Genomic DNA, 25269 nt, shown 5'->3' on the forward strand with positions numbered 1-25269 from the left:
AGATGGGGCCTGGGCTCCTACTGACTCAGAGAGGCTGGGGTTGCTGAGTGAAAGTTTCCAAGCAGACGGGCAAGTTCAAGCGGAACAAAATGAACAAGCAATGGTTGGAAGAAAAGGTCTGTCTGGGTTTTCTTCAGCAATGACCTTGAAGTTCAGGTGGATTCCTGCTAAAGAATGAGAGTCTTTGCTCCCCAAATCAACCTCCATCTGATCCCTTGTCTAGATACTGGGGGTAGGAATATTGCACCCCAGCAAAAGAAGATGAGCTTGGGACCAGGCCAGCTGACCTCAGTCCCTTCCCACACTGTCTCATTGATTCTTCACTTGCTTTTATCTTTATTTTTTTCTTTTCTGCAGAGTTGCTGCTTCTGTATTTGATCATCAGGATAGTTTAGGTAATTTTCTCGGAGCCACCCTATGGGCTTGGAGGCCCCAATCCAACTCAGAACATGCACAGAAATTCAAAGGAGAAAGGAAGCTGATTCCCTTTGATATTTTTAAGGGTTTTCCAAAGCCTGGAGATCCCTTGGAAGGAAAAGGAGAGACAGCGAAGAGAAGAGGAAAGAGAAGGACCTTCCAGGACCTTCAATTAGATTAACTGTTCTTTTCACAAGAAAGGGAAGGGATGCAGTGGTGTGTGTGTGTGTGTGTGTGTGTGTGTGTGTGTGTGTGTGTGTGTGTGTGTGTGTGTGTGTGTTGCAAAGAGAGATGAAGTAAACCGGATGTGTCTTTCTAAATACAAAACAGAAAAAAGAAACTCATGGGAGAGAAACGGGGTTTGGAGGAGAAAAGGGTAGGAGGAGAGGATCTGAGGAGGAGGTTAAGTACTTGAGTCTGACCCCAAGAGCACCTTCCTGACAAGTTGGGGAAATAGATCCCAGGAAGAAGCATTTTTGCTTCTGACCTTCCCGACCTTTGCAGCTCAGGCCATGAGGATGGAATGAGGGAAGAAAGAAAGAGAGGGAGGGAGAGAGGGAGACAGAGACAGAGACAGAGACAGACAGACAGACAGACAGACAGACAGACAGACAGACAGACAGACAGAGAAAGCTCCTGAGGAAGGAGCCAAAGGAGAGTTGGATATAACCTGGATGTAACTGGCCTCCAATTCCTCCAATGTAACTGGTCCAATTCCTCACCAAAGGTAAGTCTCTGTCCTTGTACCCCCAAGGGCCAGCACCCTCATCTCTGCAGCAGAGTGCTGTGAGAAGCTATGGTCCCTGGCAGCCCATTCAAGGCAGAAACATGTTTTTCTGGCAGGTTTGAAGACATATTCACAACCCCCAAGTCTCCCTTGTCCAAGTCTTCTCTGCCTTCTCCCTCTGCTGCTATGAATATACATAACCAGACCTTGCAGCACCTTTGCTGGCAGATTTGCTGGCCCAAGCAGAACAGAACTGGCTTTCAGTCCAGAGAGGTGCTTAGTCCAATGTCTCAGAGCTCAGACAGAGCCAGGCTCTCTGGACACCATCATGTTTTTGTTCTTGCCAGCTTTCTGCAGTCAGAGGCCTGTGGAGAAATACTAGCTAGAAAAAGAAGTGAGTGGTCTTCACCCATGCTCACAGGGAAAGAAGGGGCTGGAAGAGTTAAAGTGTGCTGTGTACACAGGAAACTCAGAAAAGAGGAACTATGGAGTGGGTGAGAGGGAGCTGGGATTTTACAAAGTCTGTCAGATGACTCTGTGTCATAGGAGGGTCCCCTTGGGAGCTCTGCGGTTCCCTAGAATCAAGTTCTTGTCAAGGAAAAACTGTCCTATGTGTACAGAGGCATCTCCAAGCACAGATCCAGTGGGTCGGCACTGGTCTGAGGGATGCCCCTTGCAGGAGACTCACTCCTTCCCCCTTCAAACCTTCAGTGCAACCACTGGCTTACTCATATCCAGACTGCCCAACCATGAATAGATCACGCTGAAAGGTCATGCTGAAAATGGGGGCCCTGGCACCAGGGAGGTGCTCATTTTCAGGAGGAACTGATCAATCTTTCCTACACCAATAACTTTTTTTTTTTTGCTCTGTGATGGAAAAGACTTGGCGATGGGCCCCATTAGGTAGAATAAAAAGTGCTCACGCAATTTTAGAATTCTGCCTAACCTTTCCTCTCCACTCCCAGGCACCCTGGTTTCAACTGGCCTTTCACAAGCACACCTGAATGTTGAGATAGATGCCAGTTTCGAACGTCCGAGCCATACATTTCCAAGGTGCTCTTTTGAGACCAGTCACGTAGGGTGGAGGTGTGGAGACAGCAGAGATTTCATTTCTCTGTTTTGTTTTTCTCATCTGCAACATGGAAGTCAATAACGTACTGACTTTCCAGGGTTTGGGTGAGAAAAAAAAATTGATATTTGTCAAGCAATGAGAAGGGTGCTTGTTCAGTAAATCCAAACCCTAGAGTCTCATGTAAAGGGGGCAGAGGCCAAGAATCCGTGGGAACGTTAAAGCTCACAAGAGCAGAGATTCAGATTTTTCCACTCTCTTCCTGTAAGAAAACCAACTGCCTTTTGGTCCAAGAACAGGTTGATCCCCGACAACTGTTCTAGGTTGTCTGGCTGCTAGTTAATGAAGCTGACAGGCTTCCTATGTGTGGGGGCAGCTGTGGGCATAGGAATATCACAGTCGACACTTTGTGTCTTGTGCCCTCTTGTGTTTCTCTTCCATGACCAACATTTTTGTTTGTTTGTTTTGAGGCTACACCTGGCAGAGTGTTCAAAGGTCAAGGGTCTTCCCCCATTGTACTACCACCTCTGCCCCTTCATGACTAGCTTTTGTTTTGTTTGTTTGTTTTGGGGGGTTCACACTCAGTGGTGTTAAGGGGTCATTTCTGGCAATGCTCAGGGGACCCCTCGAAATGCTGGGGATAGAACGCTGGTCGGCTGTTTGCAAGGCAAATGCTCTCTCTTTGCTGTGCTACCACTCTGGCCCCTTCATGATCAGCTTTTCAAAAGAGAATATTTTCTTGTGGGGAGGGTTGAATTTGGAAGCCACACCTGCCTGTGCTCGGGGGTTTACTCCTGGTTCTGCACTCAGAGATCACTCCTGATGGGATCAGTGGAGCATATGGAGTGGTGGGGGTTGATCCTGGGTCAGTTTCAAGACAAACACTGTCACTATTGGAGGAGATCACTCCAGCCTGCCCACGCCCCAGGGTGCTATTTTGACACTCTGCCCCCAAAGGCTCTTTCCTCTAACCTATGGGCCCAACCCAGCCATTCTTTCCCCAGTGAGAGAAAATTCTTTTTTTTTTTTTTTTTTTTTTTTGGTTTTTGGTTTCTGGCTGTCTGCTCAGAAATAGCTCCTGGCAGGCACGGGGAACCATATGGGACACTGGAATTTGAACCAACCACCTTTGGTCCTGGATCGGCTGCTTGCAAGGCAAACGCTGCTGTGCTATCTCTCCGGCCTCGAGAGAAAATTCTTTTGATGTTTTTCTCTAGGGCCCACATCTACTACATTTCTTATTTCTTTCGACAGGAAAGTTGTCGTGTGAGGTCAAAATGGGGGCTCTAGTGGTGGTCCCAATATATGGAGACCTGGGGCAGGACTCACTTGCAGTCATGCTTCTCAATTTCGAAGTGAGGGTTGAAGTTGAGGACGATCTTCTGGTTGGGCTCTGGTGCATAGACGATCCACTCACAGTTCAGGTGTGGTGGGTACTCCTTGGGATAGTCTGGGGAGGTGATGTAGCCTGCGTCTTTGGAATTCAAGCGACCACCACAAGGTGGATCTAAAAGAGAAGGCAGAGAACCCCAATGGAAGTGACGTCAGATCTGGTCCAGCCACGGCCAGTGTCCCCTCCCCTCCACAGTTTCCTATTAGTGACTGATGGAAACTGAGACCCAGACTTTTATGGCAGGAGACTAACCTGCCTTGATTCAGTACAAGAGATTACTCAGGTCAGCCCACAGTCTCCACTTACCCAACTAAACATATACACACATATGCACCACACATACACATCACATACACAGTACATTCCACACACATACAAATACACAGCACACACAAGCACTCACACTCTTACACACACCCTCCTGAAAAGGAAAATATCCCAGAAGACAATCAGACATATTCCTGAGTCCATGCTCTGAGGTCCAAACAAAACAAAACAACAAGAAAACAACACGAGCTCAGGACCGCCAGCCTTTCCATCTCCCTCCTGGTCCCATCTTCTTTCTCCTTCTCCTCCTCCAAACCTTCATCTCTAGTTTGATCTCCTCAGCCCTGTGTGCGATTTGATGTCTCCAGCCAGCAGCCAAGGCTCCGGGATCTGACAACAGTGGTTTTGCGGTGCCGACCCACAAAAGAGCATGCTAACAATTACAAGCCATGCTGTGGAAGGAGCTTTTTCAGCTTTGGATCAGAACAGGCCCTGGAGGGTGATTTCAGCATTTTTTAAAGAAAGAAAAAAAACCTCCAAACACTTAATTCCGCATACACCACAAATTTGATTTATTATTTCATTATACACCAAGTGGAAAAAAATCTGCATTGAAGATTCCACTGGCTCTGACCTCAGACTTTCGACAAAAGTGCTTTGTGCTGAGCTGAGGCTTCTGGGATTCTGACCCCCCACCCTCACCCCCACCCCAACCCCACCCCGATTTGTGGGCTCTGAGCCCTTATGTCTGGCCACCGCCACTAGAGTGTGCTGCTGTTTTGCAGTGTGAAGGCAGAGGGCAGGACAGTAGCTGGTGACTGCCATCACCTCCTCCAGACCGCTCCCCTTCAACTGCTCATAACTGCTCTGCTGGAGGTAAACAGCTTCTTGTGGGCCCCCGAGGAAAGGGGGTGTTTCAAAGGCACAAACCGGGGGAGGGTGATGACATTTGAAGAATCATCTATATTTGAACACGCAGTTCTGCAATCCCCAGGAGAGGGGCCTGTGAAATGTTAGGGTTGGGGTGCGCTAGAACACCTCAGTGGAACAGAGATAGGAGGGCACCAGAAGGATCAGGGAAGGAGTCAGAAGCCCTTTGGGGCCCTTCCCAAGCTGCGTGGCACTTGTGGTATCAATCAGGGCTTCCTCCCACCATCTGCACCAGGCAGCCGGGCCCTAAATTATGGATGACGCTGAGCAGCACGGCTGACTTGCTCCCTGGCTCTCATTTTGGCAGTTTTTATTCCAACTTGAAGGCATACGGCCTTGAGCCCCCTGGCAGGCCCATCTCCAGGGCTTTAGCTTCTGGTGACCTGCTGGCCTGACTGGCAGAGATGCTGAAAAGTGGGCAGGCCACACCTAAGAGGCTGGATCATATGAGACATTCCCAGAGCTGCACTCAGCAGTGCCAGAAAGGCCCAGAATCTAATGGATTCAGGTTCCATTTCCTACTGGTGGGAAACAAAAGCCAAGGCGGTGATTTCCTCTGGCTCATCATCCTCTAACTAATGACCCCAAGCACTAACACCGCCTGTCTAGCAGGACAATGGACCACTAGTTCCTGCCAGAGGATGGGGGAGGCGGCTGCATCGTAGCCTACTGCCCCTGTTCCTCAAAACACTGTGGGGGCACTCCCACCCATGCTAGGCACATCTGCCAACAAAAATCCAATCCTGGGCCCTTGATCCAGGCTCTTGCTTGGAATCCAGCTCAGAGATAGTATCCTGGGAAAGGGGTAGAGGAAAAGGGATGGGTAGGGGGAAAGGTGTGGGGTACTCTCCTCCCCCTTCCTCAAGTTGCTCTTCCCCAACCAGCTGGAGTTTCTAGAAGGCTCAGGTCCTGGGCCCATCACTAACTCACCCCACATCAACCGTCCTTTCGAGCTCAGTGGAAAAGAGGATGGCGGAATTGAGTTTCCCCAATTCTATATATGAGCATCCCCCCACCCCCAATGACTCCTCCAGAAAAATCATATATCCACATTCAACTCCCTGCCCCCACCATAAAATGAAGCTTCTTGTCATGAAACCTGCCAAGAAAGACAGGAAACTTCCTCGGAGGAAGAGAGAATGTTTTCATCCACACCCAGGTGTAATCATTTCCTCACTTAAACTTAAAAAAAAAAAAAAAAAAAAAAAGTCTGTGCCTGTATCCTTTAGCTAAAGGACAGCTAGCTGGATGTTCTACATTTCAGAATGAATTTAACCAAACCAACAATAAAGCAGGAGTAACACATCTCCTTGTGCCCCTTTTTTTATCTAGAGAAAATCAAGGAATTTATTAAAAACATCTGGGGAGTCATTTAAAAATTGGCTTTGGTGGAAGGTGAGGAACCTTTTCAGTTGCTAAACATTTCTAGATTCGAACTCTTGGTGGGCCGCTATTGCCACTCAGAAATACATATAAACAGCCCTGGAACATGAACACACATGGAATCATACACATATTAGAAATCCACATGTTAATCCTTACTCTCTTTCACACCCTCTTGGAAAACATCACACATCCCTTCACAGACATAGATCCATCAATGAAAAATAAAACAAAAAGCCGAGAATATCTGTTCCTATTTTGCTTGGAGAGAAGCTATTACTTGAAGTGCAACCATGAAAAAATTCCAAAGCAGACACACTTATTTCATTCTTGGACACCACTTCTTGCTCCTTACTCTCTCATTTCTGAAATTTCTGAAATGCAAACATGACTCCTACGGAAACTAGCTGGACTTTGGAATAAAGAGCTCTCCCACCCATGACTCCGGAGGGCTTTATTAGCTTTCCAGAGCCACTGTCTATATGCTCTGTCCTTTCAGAGGTGTCCAGCCCTGTCAAAGGAGGGTTGAACTCCAGGGCAAATATGCCTGAGAGGCCCATTCTCACAGGAAAGGAAATTGTCTCTGAGTAAGTGTGAACCTGTTGGGTGAGTTTACTTTTGGTGAGAAGCTTCTTTTTTTTTTAATATCCAGTGCTTGAATTCAGCCCTTTCACCTGAGACAAACTCTTTTCTCAAAGTAGGCAACCCAGGCCAGAATGGGTCAGATGATAAGGGTGGGTATTAGAGTCAGGGAACAGAAGGAGTTGATTGGCCAGTTCAAGGTAGATCAAAAACAAAGAGGCAAAACCCTCACCACCCCAAAGAAGAGATTCCTGAGTCCTGATTGAACCTCAGGGGGACACTCAGTTCTAAAATCATTCATTTTCATCCAACGTATAACAGGACCCCATTTTATACTAAAACCCTTTCCCTACCTGTGCCTTTGGGTTTGAGGTTGTTTGTCCCCACCCCGGCTCTGTGCCAGGGCTTTGTTTGTGACCCAAGTACTGTAGCCTGTGGAAGATTTGGCCTGAAACCAAATCTCAGTGATTAGGGCCCATCCACGTGTTTCTAAGGCTTCCTGCCAGCTCCATACAGAACATGCCTTTCCACACATCCCTATTGCAATATGTTACAGATCCTGGGTGGATCTGATTCTTAAGAAGTATTGAGAAATAATTTTAAAAAATCTGGTTTGCCTTTGAAAGAAATTCAATTGGAGTTGTTTTTAAAGGAACACTATACCGTGTGACTAGAAGTCGAGGGTAGTATTTGCTAAAAAAAAAAAAAGAAAGTTTAGACAGAGTAATGATTGAAGAAGGTTGGGGGACTCCCAGCAGTGCTCAAGGGACCCAGACCCCACTCTTACAAACACTTGGTCAGAGGTTTGATTTCAGGGCCTGGTGAGGGTGGCACTTAGGCCACTGTAGTGTTCTGGGGAAAGAATGGACATCTGGATCAGAGGGTCCAGCTCAAACCCACTGGCCCTGGAATCATCTTCCCATTTTCAGCAAGAATCTAGTTTGTTTTTAATAGGCTACTCCTGAGGGTGTTGAGGGCTTACTCCTGGCTCAGTGCTCAGAGACCACTAGGCCTATACTGGGAATTGAACTCCGGTTGGCTGTGGGCAAGACCGGAACCTTCCCTGTAATACTATGGCTCCAGTCCTGCAGTAAGGATGTTTAAGGGATTATAGTAGAAAGTTTTTTAAAAATCAGGTTGACAATAGTCTACTTCTACTTCAAAAAGCACAGAGACTTTAGAGGCCCCAGGTGAAAGAACATGCATATAGTTTGATTTAGAGACATTGAAGGGTAAAGTGCTTAGAACAAAAACAAACAGGGGCCAAAATAATAGCATAGTAGGGAGGGTATTTGCCTTGCCCACCACTGACCCAGTTCAATCCTGGAATCCCATATGGTCCCCCGAGCTTGTCAGGAGTAATTTTTTGAGGGTAGGGACAAGAGAAACCCCTCAGCACTGATGGGTGTGGCCCCAAACAGAAAAATAACATATAAAGAAGTAAAAAATAGGGCCAGAATGGGGATGATCAATACCAGACAGGCAAATAGGAGATTAGTCAGATAATTGATAAAGGTGGGCCTAGGATAACAAGTAGGAGGAGGATGGAGTTGAGGAGGGAATTGAGAGGTGGCAGTAGCAAGAACTGGGGGTTTAGGGCTGAAGAGGGGGTGGAGGAGGTAAGGCTGTAAAGGCCATGACCCAAGTTTGAATCTGCAGTACCACATATCGTCTCTGGAACAATACCAGAGATCACTTCTGAGCACAGAGGCAGGAGTAGTAACACTGCCAGGTGTGCCCCCTCTCTTTTCAAAAGAAGTGGGGTACAGTGATTAACCAGATTCTTAACCTGGAATCACCTTTTGGGCCTGGTTTTCTCGACTGTAATAACATGAGAGTACTGAAGTATGTGTGTGGTTTTCCAAATCCTTTCACCAAGTGTTTGTTTTTCCTTTGCACAAACTCTCCTCAGAGCTCCAGATAAAAGTCAGGCAGATAACCATGGGGCTCTTCTGGGTCGCAGGAAGAAAGAGTGTCTTGAGTGTGTTGTCAGGCTCCAAAGTCCCTCCCAACTTTTCCTAGGGAACATGCTGAAAACAAGTTTGAGGCTTGCTGCAAATGTCAGAGGCCCTTCTACTCTAAAATCCCACAAAAATGAGCAAGAGCAGGTTCCAAAGACTTCTAGTTTTCACACATCCCTGAGGGCAGTGGGCAGAGAAAATCAGTCTTATTGCTCCTGAAAATGATCCACCATATTTATCATGCATCCTTTATCCACAACATAATCCCATCTGGTAAGCATTTCCATGCCAATGTTTTAATTTATCAGTAACAAACCAAAGAGACAGAACGTTTTCCACTGAAGAGAAGGTTATCACCTTGTACTTTCAACTTGAATGTAGTCTGGTCCCATCCCAAGCAAACTATGTAATACTAAGTCTGTCAGTAAACTGCTGAGTTTTATTTCTCCTCTATGGAATGACAGTTTCCAAAGCTTATATAACAAGGGTAGGAGGGGTTGGGCTATTACTCATCTATTAAAACCCCTAATTTAAAAGGTGCTCTAGGGGCCAGAGAGATGCCCAATGGGTAAGGCACTTGCATTCAGGATTCTTTTTTTGTTTTGTTTTGTTTTGGGGGGGGCACACCCGGTGACACTCAGGGGTCACACGTGGCTATGTGCTCAGAAATTGCTCCTGGCTTGGGGGACTATATGGGACACCAGAGGATCAAACCACGGTCCGTCCTAGGCTAGTGCCGGTAGGGCAGATGCCTTACCGCTCCGTGCCACTGCACCGGCCCCTGCATTCAGGATTCTATCTGCAGTACCACATATTGTTCCTGTGTCACACTACTAGCAATCCCTGAGCATAAAGCCAGGAGCAAGCCCTGAGCACCACCAAATCAACTAATTAGACAACTAGCACCACCACCACCAAAGCAAAGCAACCAACCAAAAAGATGCCCCACCCTTCCAGACATTCATTTAAGGTATTATTCCTCTTTCTTCTTTTGGGTAGACTTGAACCCAAAACTCAGGGCTCTTTTGGGCTTGCATTATGCAAAGTTCAAATATCTCTTCTAATCACATTAGCTCTACTGGCATTTTTCTTTCTTAGTCTGCAGCCACATATGTTTAAGTATTAAGGATACACAGTTCTACGAGTGAATATGTCAACAGCAGAAAAGGGAAACCAGAAAGTTCCTCTAGATCATCTTTTGCCCACATCAGCTAAGTTCTTTGCTTGGGGTTTGAACCAAATTTTGCTCACATATCCCTGACTGAGCTGCTTTTAAAGAGTTATTTCTGTGAACTGAGGCTGGATTTTGTTTTATTCACAACGACTTCAGCCTGTCACAAGACTGTCTCATAAAATCTGTATCTTGGCTTCAGCAGGGAAGAAACGAGCCAATCCATCAGGCCAGGAATGCAGCTGGTTGACTACTTCCTAAGGCAACTGGGAAGGTTGCAATCTCTTCGATTTATGGGCCAGGGGGCCAGGGAAGGATGCACTCCTGAAGGTAGAGCTGATGGAAAGCCCTGGGAACTTTAGCAAGGAGAAAATTCAAAATCAGAATTAGAGTTGCTGGACAGAGCGACTCGAAGGGAGGGAAAAGCAGATAGGAAAAAGGAGTTTGATGGGGCCAAAGCAATAGTAGAACTGGGAGGGCATCCCAGTTGGTTCCCTAAGCCTGCAAGGAGTGATTGCTGAGTACAGAGCCAGGAGTAACCCCTGAGCATTGCCAGGTGTGGACCAAAAACCAAAGGGGAAAAAAAAAAAGGAAGAAAAGGCAGTTTGGTATGAGGCAAATCCCCCTCTTTTAAAACATCCCGATGAGTTCACCACCTCAAGTACTGCACTAAGGGTTTGGAAATGGGGCTTTTTGGGAAAATCTCTTCTCTGAAACCAGGATGCCTCAAACCAACTATCATTTCATCATTACAAGGTCACTCTGATGCGATTACCTCCTCTGACCCGAGTCCTGCAACTTCAGGTAACCTTATTATTCATCATCTTAGATCATAAACAAATGCAATTCAAATCGGGCAGTCAATATAATATTTGATATTTATAATTTGATATATATAATTCGATATTTATGACCGCTTTTTTCCAGCCCTTGGTACAAATGCAATTTTGATGCCATTGATGAGAGATCTGGGATTACAATGCCTGACCGTTTCAGCAGATATTTTGGGAAGGAAATAGAAGAATTCAGAGGTCTTGAAAAATCAAAGGAGTGGGGAGAATAAAGGTAATATAATATATATTTTCATTTATTTTGATTAACGAAAGCTTAGCTTGTGGAATCAATGGCTCCCCATTGCCTAGTAGAGGAAACCCAAGGCCACTGAGACCTGGAACGGAATTCAAGTTCTTCCCCACATTATTAACCTCCTCACATTCTACACAGACAACCCCAGTGTTTATTTCCCTGCCTCTTCCTTCTTATACCCTGGTATAGTTTCCCTGGCTTCCCACAGTAGAAATAATAAAGCTTTTCCTCCCCACCAAGGCTTATGCTCTTCAGCATCTTCTAGTGTGTGTAAGTCAGTTAGGACCCAGGATGATCTGACACTGTTGAATCACCTACTGGGAGAAGTTCCTGCATCGGATTCGATTCTACTTTGGAGAACCTTGCGGGGGAGGGGGAGCCAAAATCTCCCCCCCACCCAAAGTGAGTCAGTAGGGTTTGAACAACTTAACAATGAACTTGGAGACAGAAGAGTCCCAGGACAGCCTGGTCCTTCTCTTCTCTCTCCTTCCTTCTCAGCTACTGTTAGTCAATGCACATGTTTTTTTAGTGATGAGTCAAGATTGTTAATAACTATTCTGGGATAACAGTGAGCTCAAGGTCAAGGTAAAACTTGAAGGAACTTGGCCTCTTAGGATTCCTTGGGTGCAGAGAAGATATCCACATTGGAGTTCTATCACTGGTAAAATGAAATTATCTAAGGGCTTTCTTGCCCCTTGACTCTACCCACCCCCTTTTGCCCCACTCAATGGCCAGTTCTAGCCATTTGTTGTCAGTAGCTGCAGAAAGGCCAAATCATTCCTAAATCACAACCCTATTTACTGGTTCCACATTGTCTCTGGCTGAGTTTCAGCTCACTCATCTCTCCTCATCCCCCCCCCCCAAAGCCCCCCCCCTTCACTTTCTTTAGGCCTCCAGATGCCTTTTGGGCACATCTGTTTTATTTTTCCCCCTTATCAAGCAATTATTATTACCACTCAGTTTGGTAATGTGCAATTCCCTTTATCTACTCCGCTGACAGAGGGACTAGGAGCTGGATGTCTGGTTATCAACGAATCAGTGGAGGCCATAGGCAGGAAAACCCAGGATGGTGCATTCAGTGGGCCAGAATTCTTTTCCACTGAACACGGCCTGAGAGCTTTGTTTTCAGGACTCCTTGTCTTCCTCCACTCTCCTCTTCACCCCCATATTAGAGCCAGACTCTTATGAAGACCCAGAGGGAAATGGGATTTTAAGTGTCTTTCTGGATAAAAGTTATTTTGTCTTTATGATGACATTATTTTTTGCAGAGGGGCCTTAATGCCAGAGCAGAAGTTATTAGATGTTGGGGAAGGAGCTCTTCTGTAAAATGTTCCCACTGAATACATTTTCAGGAATAAAAGATGGAAGTGGGAAAGAAAAGCAGAAGAGTTTTTTTTTTTTTAAAGGAAAGGTGAGAACACTCAAAGCTGAAGAACAGGAAAGGGGAAAAAATGCCAAAAGGAGGCTTAAATCTAGAGAATTCTGCCTCTGAACAGCAAACAGCAGGGGGAGAGCTAATCTGATGCTTCTTCTAAAGCTCCGTGGAGTAGAATATGAGAAGGAATAATTCCTTATCCTCAAATCTTCATGAAATCACATAAACTTAATCACAATGGTAAGAGCTGACTACAATCCTGGGAAACAGTTAAGCAAATCTGCAGCTATTTTCCAGATTCAACTAACTAGTGTTTTGGACCTTCCCACCAGGAGCCTAGGAGGGCACTGTTCTTATCAGGTGCTTTGACAGATAGAGAAACTGAGGTACAGGGAGCCAGAAGTATCCTGGATCACACAGAAAAGTGCCGAAGATATATTTTAACTCAGGCCATCTGGCCCTCATGTTTCCAAAGCTGGGAAGTTTCATGACAGTTCCCCACCACCAAAAATTTTTCAGTAATGGACTTATTTACTAAGATTTCAGGAAAGGCAGATGCTGGCCCACTTTGAAAAGTGTGTGTGTGTGTGTGTGTGTGTGTGTGTGTGTGTGTGTAGTAGTAGTAGTAGTAGTAGTAGTAGTAGTAGTAGTAGTAGTAAGGGAAGAAAGGCACTGAGGAGTAGAGTTGCTCAGGTCTTTGCATTGCAGGATTTTTTTTTTTTATGTGTGTGGTTTTTGGGTCACACCCGGCAGTGCTCAGGGGTTACTCCTGGCTTCATGCTCAGAAATTGCTCCTGGCAGGCACAGGGGACCATATGGGATGCCGGGATTCAAACCAATGACCTTCTGCATGAAAGGCAAATGCCTTACCTCCTTGCTATCTCCCCAGCCCCACATTGCAGGATTTTTTTTTTAAATTATTATTATTGCTGACAATTCCCAGGGCTCCCCTTTTCCTCAAGCCCCACCCCCTTTCCCCATCCTAAATGCCACGTTGTTATTGTTCTACTGGGTAGGAGCAGCATTTTCAGAAATGGGGGATTTATTTTTATAGCACAGCTGGTCTGCCAAAGGTCACATAATTTGGCAATGTTCCCAGTGGTTAAAAATTAATTTCTCCTTATTAATACAGCCAAGGTCCCCTAGGATTGGATCTCAGCCTTATCTAAACTTGACAGCTTCCTAAACCTTCCGAAGATGCTTTCTCCCCAACGTCCAGACACACCACAAGGCCACCCTGTCCTGGTATACGAATTGAGGTAATGAAATGGAAACCCCTTAGCTTCAATTTCTCATGCAGGCAACCAGAGTGTGACGTGTGTTCTGAAGCTTGAAACTTCCTCACTCTCTTCCAGGAATGGGTTAACTTAAAATTCCTGATCAAGAAGGTACAGTCCAAAGACTAACTGTGAGCTTAGTGTCTTAAGTCAGAGTGTGTGTCTTGAAGATCATCCAGAAACTAATGAATGTCAGGTGACAACATGCTTCACAGAGGTTAATAAAAGCATCCATTCTTGCCCAGAGGACACTTGCTAAAAGTCCTTTCCAGTTAGTCTAAGTAAGACACCAAAAAGGGATAACACTCTCTTCTTCTTCCTCTGTTTTTTTTGAAAAGAAAATCTCATTGCTATCTCTTAAGGGCTGCTTGAAAATCGATTCAGGAACTTCCTTACCAATGAGTCTGTCAACTCAGAATGGGTTTCGCACTTGGGCCACCCAAATTGCACCTCATCCTGGTGATAGCTTGAAGGATCATTGAAATTCTATAAAGAACACCAGCTGGGAGCATCAGCACCATGTAGTACTTAGTGTCTCTTCCTCGGGATACCCAACCCTAGACCCTGGTGGGGGGGGGGGGCCTTCCCCAACACTTCCTCAAATGCACCTCTCTGGGCAAAGGCATCATCAGCATTGGAACTTTGGCTTTTTCTTGACTCCCAAGGCAGAAAACAATCTTTTCTGGGGTAGAATGTCCACTGGGTGGCAAATGCATTAGACCCACCTGGTTGGCAGCAGGGCTCCTGTCTGGACCTAGCTGAGATTCTTCCAACCTTCTCACTTTGCCAGTTGGGTGCTATGGGGCTTAATCTGAGGTTCTCAGCAGGACCCCAAAGTCCCAATCTGCGATGCTGCCTAGATATTTGCAACGTGCCCCCCCATATTTGGGGCCAGAAGGGGCTGGCCTTGGAGCACCCTGGGGCATGCACCCTCTTCTTACCACCTCTTTCACTATGTGCTCTGTTGGCAGCTGGTAACAACTTCACTAGGCTGCATATGGGGCAAAGTTGACAGCACCTAATGAAAACAAGCAGGAGCGCCAAACCCGGAGGCAGATTGTCTGTGTAAAAACCAGGAGTCTCCAGTCTCGCTCTCAAACCTTTTGCCTTCCCGCCTTCTAAGGAGACCTGCTAAACAGGAACCTGCCCCCAGGCCTGCCAGCCGCACCCCAGCTTCTCCTTCTCCTTCTGGACTAGTTGGAACCTAGGGCTGCCTCCAGCCCATTCACACCTCTTATCTGATCACTGCTCCCAGGAGACACAGGTAGAATCCACAATGTCTCCATATCCATGGGGTTACAACCCAAGCTGGGATCCAAGTGTGTGTGTGTGTGTGTGTGTGTGTGTGTGTGTGTGTGTGTGTGTGTGTGTGTGTGTGTTACAACCCAAGCAGGGATCCAAGGTGTGTGTGTTTTATAACCCAAGAGAGATCCAAGGGGTGTGTGTGTGTGCGTGTGTGTGTGTGTGTGTGTGTGTGTGTGTGTGTGTGTGTGTGTTGAGGGTTCTGGCTACGGGCTCTGAGTTTTTGTAGGCCCTAAGTTATGATCTAAGTTCTGATGTGTCCTGGAGGTGCAAACATCAGGGCTGGGAGTTGTCACCCTCTAAAGAAACCTATTGTCAGGGTCTGAATAATTTCCTGAGTCAAATCCAGAGGACCAGCAAACCTAAATTTTCTGGGCAGGCACGAGCGCGGAAGGAAGGCAGGACTGGCGCCAGGGGGCTCTGCGCTCTGCGAGAAAAGGGAAGGAGGATGCAGGGGAGGGGATACACACAGCAAGGAGGCAGAGGAGCGGCAGTCAGCACCAGCCGTGGACCCCAGAGCTGGGTTCCCTTTTCCTGGAGAAATTCAACAGCTGGGTCATATCCTCCAACTCAGCTGTAAAACTGCTCCCCAAGCCCCCGAGGTTCCCAGAGCGGCGTTGGGCTTATTCCACTCTCCCCCCGCGGGTTCCAGGATTTTAGCTCAGCGGTCCTGCCCCTCTCTGTACCCCCATAACCCTCCAAGCTCACAACCACCTGCCTGGAACCTCGGGGGATAACACCCAGGGCCTCCGGGGAAATACGAAGGCAGTCCCAGGGTTGGAGGTGGGGTGGGCAGTGGCCTCTCCATGGCTCCCTGAGCGCCCAGGAACTTGTGTTGATTTGAAAAAGAAATCAGGCCGAAGGCCAGAGCGAGAACACAGCGGGGGAGGGAAGCCGAGCCGGTTCGATCCCTGGCATCCCGCAAGCTCCCCCGAGCCCGCCCGGAGTGATTCCTAAGCGCAGAGCCAGGAATAACACTTGAGCGCCGCTGGGAGTGGACCAAAAACCACAATAAAAATAAATAAATAAATAAATAAATAAACAAATAAGAAATCAGTTTGAGAAGATGAGCCTGCTGCGGTCTTTGGCTCAGGTTGGGGTAGGGGGTGGAAAGTCCAGAGTAAGACTGCAAGGCAAGGATGGGACCCCGCAATCCCGGAGGGTCCCCAAGATGAAAGGCGCAGTCCTGGCTCCTCCCGGGGCGGGGGCGGCATCCTTCTTCTCGGGAGCCGACAAGCTGGAGGGAGGATTTGGATGGGTCACGCTTGCGCCTCGGGTTTGCTTTCTCTAGAAATATATATATATATATATATATATATATATATTTCATAGATTATACATAGAATTCTTTTTTGCTTAATAGGATGTTTATGGGTGGCTCAGGCTACTTTCTACTGTGGAGCCCAAACAAATGGAGGTGGCGTTGGCGAGCGGCGGGGGAGGCACTCGGGAGCTCCCACATACCCCAAACACGCGTACACGTGGATATGTCCCCCCACCCCGCGTGCTCTGTGCTCTTCACCTGTTGGGGCTCCTCGGGCGCGCCCGCGGAGCGCGCAGGGTGCGTGTGTTCCCGTTCCGCAGCCCCGCAACCCACCCCAGGCTCCAGGCTCCAGGCTCCGGGCTCCGCGGCGCTCAGGCTTCCCGAGGGACCCGGCGCTGGGAATGCGGCGCGATGCGGCGCGGTGCGGAGCGCGCTAGGCCGGAGGGGGCGCTTGGGGCTGGACCCCCACCAGCGCCGCCTCCAAGTTCGGGCGGTTGGAGCTGCAATTTTCGGGGCGGGGGAAATGGGGGGGTCGGCGTGGCGTGGGGAGGAGAGTGGAGAGCTCGGTGGACACCCGCGGGGCCGCGCACAGAGGCTGCCCGGTTATTCGCTCAGTTGCTCCCCACAACCATCCTCTGTTTCCCCACCCAATCCTTTCGGGAACTTGTTCTGGGAAAGGGTTTCCCGTCGCCGCCCCCGAGCTGGCCCCAGTCCCGGGCGCGCATTGGGGTGACTCAGACGTCTCCAGGGCCTCGCCCTCTGCCACCCTTTGCGCGTTCCCCGGGTGCCAGTGGGCTCCAAAGCCCGACCTGGCTGGGGCGCGCACTGGAGTCCTCCACCCTGGGCAGGACCCAGACCCGAGGCCATCCCGAGGCCACTCCGAGGTCTCATACTCGGGGTCCCGGAGCGCCGAAGCGGGGGGTGGTCTGTCATGCCACCAGCGCCCCGTGCGCCTCTCTTTGGGCTGCGGGAGGGACTCGTGTGACGCAGCCCGACCAGGGCTCGGGGCTCTGCGGAGAGTCCAAAAAGGGTCCGAGCCACGGGGCTGTCGCCTACACACACCTTTTCAGTCCGCGCCGAGCTCGGGGACAGATGTGCGAACAGCTGGGTCAGAGGCATCCCCAACCCTGATCCCTGCAGCCGCCAGAAGCTGAACTGAGGGAGGGGGTACGACCGTGGGCTCGTGCCATGGGGTGCCTACCGGGGTGCATATGTCAGAAGAAACCCTGGGCGCTCACCCGCGACCCCCCTCGCGTGCACAAACGGACTGACACACTAGAGCGACTCACACACAAACGTCCATAATTTATGCAACCTCCCGGACCGTGGGAGGTAATTTAATTTCTCTTCAAGCTGGGAATTTAGAATTAAGGCCGGAGGGAATAGGAAGAGCGGGTCCTTCCAGCACCCAAGGCTTTGGAAAACCCTTGGCTGCTGCCCTGAAGACCACTTAGAATACCTGCTAGGCAGGGCCAGTCTGCGGATTCGAATTCGGGAGCAAAGACATTCCTATCTCTTGCTGCCCAAGCAAATTAACAGTCAGGCGCGTGGTGGATGGTTTGAGAGATGAAAAACCAGCCGAGTGGGAGCTAAGCTACCCCTTTAGTCAAGTCAAAGTCCTTCCTCAGCTCCACTAGGTCGCTGCAGTGAGAGAGGGGTGCCCGCCAGGCTGCAAAGAACTGGCCCTGCCACTTTGGCCTTGTAGCCAGGAAGAAGAGTGGCCATACGCACACTCAAGAAAGGCTTTTCTTTCCCGCACTGACCCACGGATGGTTCTCCCATTCCTCCTTCACCTGTAGTCAGCTCTCAGAAACAGAGATGCCAGACACTGTAGTCTACAGGCAGGGAGGCTGGCTCAGGAGGATGGTGTGGGTAAGGGAAACAGAGACCCCATGTCCCTGGGAACTTGCCCCTACCAGTTCAATCCCCCCACTGATACCGGCCCCAGCCTGTGCTGGGCCTTTGGGTAGATCTTGTTTCTGCAGTCTGTCCAAACAACCTTTTTTTGGTCGTGGGTTACGATCAAATTCCACTCAAAAGTTTCCAACCGCTTTTCAAGAGTGACCTAGGAGGGCTACACAATTAGGTTTGTATTATTATTATTATTATTATTATTATCATCATCATCATCATCATCATTTTGTAAAAGACCACTTGATTTTCATTCCCGAAAACACTCGAGATTGGAAGGCAGCAGGGGACAACACCAGGCACCCAGCCCCACTGCCCTCGCTCAGCCAGCAGCAGGCATGCTCCAAGCTGGTGACACTGAACTGGATTTACACGTCCTGCAAAAAATCCACAGCACTGAAAACCCCTACTAGCCCTCTGGTCTCTCCCCAGCAGTTGAGTTAACATTGCTCAATATAGCTAAGTGGAGGGAATGCAAATGATTTATATTTCGCTGGCTAGGTTTGAAGCAACCCTAGAGAGATGTGTTCTGCTTCAAGACAGGAAAAAAATTTCCCCAAAACTGTAAGGCGAAGGCTTTGTAGTATTTTTAAACCTTTGATTCAGTCCATATGTGACATCTGAACACCGCCAAAATCTGTCTGTTTCAAAACACACACACACACACACACACACACACACACACACACACACACACACACTTAACATGAGAGAAAAGTTGGTGTTTAGCAGCGGTGGCAGTGGTAGTGCAGCCGAATAGGCAGAGGGGCTTGCTTTAAATGATTCAGGACCTCAGGAGACCCCCTTTTCTAAGCCATTCTGCGTGTCCCCTCCAATCCCTGCATCAGTGGTAGCCTTTTAAAGGGAAAAGCATGTTGAAAATAACTAGGAAAATAAACCCCAAACCAACTTGCAAGGTCTTACCTGTTTGGCCTCCCACTCCGTGTCCTAAAAAGTGGATGGCTAAGCTGAGCCAGGTGAAAGCGAACATTTCCATGCCGGCGTGAAAGGCGTTTTCTCCAGCGCACGGTTTGTCTGTCGGCTTCTTGGATAATTCTAAGTCTTTGTGTGTGTGTGCGTTTTATTTTTCTCTCGCGCGTCTGTTCTTCTTGACAGTGTAGTGAGTTCGGTAAAGGATTCAAATAGTGAGTGCTTCCCTCCGGTCTCCCGGCGGAGGTCCGTCTTCACCTTTAGTCTCTCTGGATCCCCCACCCTTCAGGGAAGGAGGAAGGAAGGAAAGAAGGTGGCGCTGGAAATCTGCAAAGACGCGCCGCGACCAGGGCACGGGTTTCCTCTCTTAAAAACTAATAATAATAATAATAATAATAATAATAATAATAAAATTTAAAAAAACCGCCTGTAGGTCCTCTCAGTTCCTCAAAGTCTTGCCTTTATCCTACAAACATCACACCTGTTTCCCGAAAGCCAAAAGCAAATTCAAAAAAAAGAAGAAAAAAAATCAAAGTCCAGACTTGCCTGGGGCATCCCCCATGGCCCCCAGGCTGCTGTGTGATTTCAGAGGCGGAAAGGGACGAACATCCCCGGGGCACAAGGGACGAAGAGCCGGACGGCTCCGCTCGGAGGAGGCGACCGAGCAGCGTCTACCCCGGCGGGTTTCCCCGGGCGGGAGCTTTCCCCGTGCTTACACCCGCCTGGGCTGCCTCGCCTGGGCGATGCGTGGAAGGAAGCCGCGGCCGCCGCTGTTGCTGCTGCTGCTGTGGCTGTGGCTGTGGCTGCGGCTGCGGCTGATGCCGCGGGTGCGGGTGCGGGTGCGCGGGGACCGCCGAGAGCGAGCTTGCGTGCGAGCCCCTCTCTGAGTTCGCGGGCGCCCGCGCTCCCCTCCAGCGCCTCGCCGGAGATCCGCGGGCCCGAGGCAGCAGCGCAGGGCGCGGGTGGCAGACGGGTGCCTGGCTCGCCGGCTCTGCTTCCCCGCGGGCTCCCCCCTTCCCTTTTCAGGCCGAGCCGCATGTGGATGTCAGCGCCGCGGCCCCGCGATCCGATTACGCGCCGGCTCTGGGCCCGCCCCTTCTGTGTTCCGGATTAAAGAGGCAGCGGCGGGGACGCGCGGCGCACAGGCGAGCGCAGCGGCACCCGGGCAGGGCAGGGCCGGGTCTGGCCGGGCGGGGCTAAAAGGCTGAATACCCCCCGACACACACACACACACACACACACACACACACACACACACACACACACACACACACACACACACACACACACACACACACACACACACACACACACGAACCCCTTCAGCCCCGCTCTCGGCCCCGGGGGAGCAAAGTTAGAGCTGATCCTCTTCCCTCTCTCATCCCGTACCTCCCTCCAGCCCTGGGCTCGCACGGCTAGTGCGCCCCGGGGAACCGTGTGCCCCCCGGGCCGGGCAACCTCCGGGGCGCGCTGCCTTGGGCCGCGTGGCTCCCGCCCGAGGAAGACTACGCAGGAAAGGGTGGTGACGGGGTGGGGTGGGTGATCCTTGTTGTCTTCCCACCCACCCCGTTCCGGGTGGCCACACACGTAGCAGCGCACACAATGCCAGGAGCAAAGGCGTTGTCGGAGGAGGAGTTGGGTGGCGCGTGGGGTTGACGGCCCGGAGCCGGGTGCGTTCGCAAGGCGCAGGCGGTGGTGCGTGGCGGCGGCGCAGCAACACACACACACACACACACACACACACACACACACACACACACACACACACACACACACACCACGGGCAGCCACAGAGGCCCTAGCAACCCCCAAATACTCCCTTCGCTCGCAAAGCCACTCAGATCCTTTGTTGAGTGTCCTCCACCACCACCACCACCACCCCCAGTTCCCTCTCTCCTCTATTGGAGAGCATTTCCTTCTCCTCAGCACCCTTACTTCTCACATACAGGAGAAGCACTTTTTGGAGCCAAGAATGCCTCAAAAGCTAACAGGTACTTGAAGGCTTCTCCATGCCTGGGTTACTTCTGTTCTTATCACACATACCCCACCCTTGGAAATAGGGTCACAACGTGCAGAGAAAGAAAAGAGCATTATGCCAACTATTTTCAAATGGAAACCGCCGTGGAAACTGTTTAGATGTGGGATCTGTCAGCTAACTAAGAGTTGGGGGGAACACTTAGAACTTTGTTTGCCGTTGGTTCTGTGGATTCCAGACTGTCTTGCTTCACTAAGCACCTAGGACTACTTTATCATCAAGACTAACAGCAACAGTCTAAATAACACCCAGCATATACCTTTCCTGCCACTCTGCAGATGAAGAAAAATAAAGTTTCAGTGACAAGAAACACACACAGCTGACGCTCTCATTTATTCTTTGCTTGTTCTTGGGGATTCTTCTGGGTGGTTTGCCTCCTTATCTGGACTCACCATTAGCTTTGTTTATCACTTATAGTGTTTGAAAAATCTGCAACTCCCACTTAACTGTTATTTATACTGAGATAACCAAAACAAAATTGAATCAGAAGTGATTTGCAAAGAGTTGAGCCAAGCCTGTGCAGGGTGCTGCATAAACCCACAGCCTGCATATCACAGGGCTAATCTCAGATGCCGGCTTAAAAGGGCATTTCACAGAGGCCCAGTGGGTGAGTTCTTCCAGGATGCAGTTCTTCAGGCAGGCCTGGAGGCTTTTCATTCCTTTCATTCCCTCTCTGCTTTCCTTCTTCCTCTCTCCCTTCCCTGGACTCCTGGACACAGCTGTATTATTGCAAATGCCACGTCTAGGTGTTGCTATCAGATCGCGCGTGCACACACACACACACACACACACCACTGAAACAGTCTGGATTTGGAATGGACAAAAACACTCACACTGGCCAGAGTGTTTCCCTGATGTCCTACCTCTCCCTGACACCCACTGGGTGCTAATCCTCTGGCAAGTGCTCAGCATAGAGAAACCTGGTTTAGCCAGAGTTTAGGTGAAAAGCAGGAAGTGTGTGTGTGTGTGTGTGTGTGTGTTTATGTGTGTGTGTTTGTGTAAGTGTGGTGTGGGTGGAGAGAGGGAAGGAGAGACAGAGAGAGAAGAGTCAGACAGACAGACTGACAGACTGACAGGCAGAGATAGAGACAGAGACAGAGATAGAGACCAAACCATGAGAATGACGATACTAGATTTCTGGTTTTGCTCTCATCCCATGCAATTAGTTTCAGAGTCCTGGAGCTAAAAAAGGAGAAGCTTCGGTTCCTGTTCTGGACCTTGTGATCTGTTTCTAAGCTCAACTATGGATTTGAAGTTCTCAGAGGAGTCCTAAAGAGGGAGCTGCTTTACTTCCCCCAAGTCCTCAGCAAGGTAGCTGCAGACTTTTCGGCCCTCTGGTTTGCAGGGAGCGAAGGAAAGAAGGAAGGGTAGGTAGAGGTTCTATTTTCCCGCTGAGGAAGCGTCTATAGTTTGCGAGTGGCAAGACCGTTTGGAATCCTCTAGGGGGCAGCACTCAATAAATAATGGTCCCTGAGGTGTTGCTTTTGCAGGAGCTCCAAGCCCTTCATCAGACCAGGCAGGAGTTCAAGGGAGATCAGGTCTCCTGCAGCCACACTGACCACAGTTGAGATCATAGCTCAACCTGGGAAGGCTCAGCATTGTTGAATCTAGGATTTCTCAGTGCTTTGGGGAACCGGTGTCCCAGAACATGTGACCTACTGGAAAACAAATCTTGAGGGAAATTCTGCAGCCTGGGGCTGGCTCAGATCTCCTGGCTCTGGTTACCTGTCTAGACTAGAATCTCAGGGGTTTGGCTGCGTTTGGTTTGGTCTCCACCAGTCTTGGAAGGGCAAGGAACCAGCCAGTCACCATCTTTGTCATTATTTTGTTAGTCCGCACCTTTGATTCAGGGTGCAGCCTGCCTTTGAAGGGGCTGGTGGCATTAACAGAAACAATGGGCTTGTTCCCCAGAAACTTCCCACCAACTTGCCATGGAAGTGGAAATTCCAGGCAGCTTCCTGGACTCACCCAGGTCATCTTATCTCCTTATCCTTAGTGGTAGTTATAACAGATGAGCCCATCCTACACCTGTTCCCGTGACAGGTCCACTCTGTGGACCAGATAAAAGATGTAGAACAGGTGCTGAGAGGAAGTGACTACCTGGCCAGACCTGGGCGGCCTTAGACTTAAGATGCCAGAACTAGTGAGGGAAGTTGAGACATGCAACTCCCTGGGTAGTACCTTCCTAGACATCCACATTTCTCAGGACTAAGAGTCATGCTAGAGAGCCTGTATTTTCAACACACATTGAACACCAATGCTCATGGGCTTAGTAACTGGGAGCCTATGTTCTCAAGTGTATCCACAGAACCTTCATTATCTGGATGATGCATAGACATGTATTTCTTTACCATTGTGCACTGTTCTATTAGGAAGTGGGTGTTTGGAGATTTGGAGGAACCCACCAGCAAGGTGTCCTCGAAGATGCCAGAGTAGTGGACTTCCCAATGTGCTTTTATTTCATAGACCTTTATTTTATAGCACTAGTACTCTGCCTATTGGAAAAGCATAGAACATCTCTCAAGCAGGCAGGAATTTTGCAGGAATGTGAGTGAGGCGCGTGCGTGTGTGCGTGTGTGTGTGTGTGTGTGTGTGTGTGTGTGTGTGTGTGCGCGCGTGTGTGGTAGAACTTATGGAATGGTGTTTGTTCCCCCCACAGGCACACTCATCCATCTATGGGTACTAGCAGCTGGTTGCAGGTACTCTTTTCCATCTCTGTCCTTGGCATTATTCTTATTAAATGCTCACAAAAGCATGACTGCAATACAGGAGGTGTGCAAGGAAGGAAGACGGTTGGGTCTCGCCTCCTGGGAGTCCAGGATCTAAAAGCTCTCGAAGTTGCCTGCTTGCACGATCAATGCCACCTGTCACAGGGCCCTTCCCCTTATCTGAGTCCTCCATTGACAAGCTCTCACCCCGAAAAGGGGCGAGTCGAGGCATAATTGCATCTTAATCTGTCATTTACTACATTGCCCTAGTTAATATTTAGCTGCATCTGTCTTTGAAGCAAAGCTTCATTTCTTATTCTCTCTTTTGTTTAAAGCTGAAGTCCAGCTTTCAGGTCAATAGCTCCCCCACCCCAATTTACCCTTGAAACACTGACTTTTTTCTTTTCAATAATTTGAACACTGCCTAGCAGTAGAATTCACTTCCAGAATCCTTATAGATTTCCATGAAGTGTTGAAATTTCCTGCTCCCTTAATTGTCTTGTTTCTTTCTCAGACACAGACACTAAGTTGGGTAGGAAAGAAATATACTAATAACTTTTTTTAAGAATTTTTTTCTATGTAAACATCCCTGGGTCCTAAGCAAAGAAGTTAAAGAAGCCATGTTGCTTACTTGGCTCTGGTTGGGATGAAGAGGAGAGAGAGACCTTCCTCTATTGCCTGAGCTTGTATATCTTGGAGCTACTACTGCTTCCAAAATTACCAGGTAGCCCATAAGTCCTACATCCTACCAGATAACTTGCTGTACTAGTGGCAATACCTTGCTATTCCCATGGATATTGGTCATTTGAAATGTGTCTCATGTGACAAAGTCACTGAATTGAAAATGGCATTTCATTGTAGTCAACATAATTTCTTAGTTCTTCAAAGACACATAGAGCTCACATGTCTTTAACACCAACTCTGTTAGAGAACACAGGAAGACTAGAGTGGAAGATTTTCACCAGAATTCCCTACAAATTCACCAATGTATTATATCTTTGAGGCTATCTTCTTGGTCACTCCTAAGGGAATCTCAGTATCAGCAGAAGCATTACTGAAAATGATTTGGTGTGTATCTGGCACTAAAGCAATCAGAAAGGATGAGTAGGACAAAGTTGTTAGTTTGGGGCGTCACACCCACTGCTGCTCAGGACTACTCTGGGCTTGGTGCTTCGGATTTGGAAGTTGCTCTGGGGGTTCTAGAGGAGAACTCAGAACCTCACACATGCAAGGCAAATAAATACTCTTCCACTATCCACCTCCCTGCCCCTAAACGAGGGGTTTCCACTGGCTTGAAGTTTTGTATTTTGGCAATGTTTCTTTCCTGACTCATCAACTGTACACTGGTTTGAATTACATGGCCATAATAAATAATTGAAGCTCATCATCCCTTTTCAGACAGAGATGCAGCTGACTGGCAGTGGGTGGGTACCTGTTCTCCGAGTGAGAATCTTGGGTATCTTGACATAACCCCTAGAAGA

The 25269-nt window shown here is 48.8% G+C and overlaps 1 protein-coding gene across 1 annotated transcript in view; it reads right to left on the reverse strand.

Annotated features, from left to right (window-relative positions):
• The window catches only part of NRP2 (neuropilin 2), a 119519-nt gene extending 99580 nt beyond the window's left edge, over positions 1–19939 (reverse strand). The window contains exons 1-2 of the mRNA XM_049773181.1: positions 19040–19939; positions 3543–3720 (exon numbers count right to left, since the gene is read on the reverse strand). Of these exons, the coding sequence (XP_049629138.1) occupies positions 3543–3720; positions 19040–19112 (251 nt within the window). The 5' untranslated portion in view covers positions 19113–19939. The remainder of the gene's footprint in view (positions 1–3542; positions 3721–19039) is intronic.
• Positions 19940–25269: the final 5330 nt, after the last annotated feature.

This window comes from Suncus etruscus, chromosome 5, assembly GCF_024139225.1.
Source record: "Suncus etruscus isolate mSunEtr1 chromosome 5, mSunEtr1.pri.cur, whole genome shotgun sequence".
Classification (NCBI taxonomy): Eukaryota; Metazoa; Chordata; class Mammalia; order Eulipotyphla; family Soricidae; genus Suncus; species Suncus etruscus.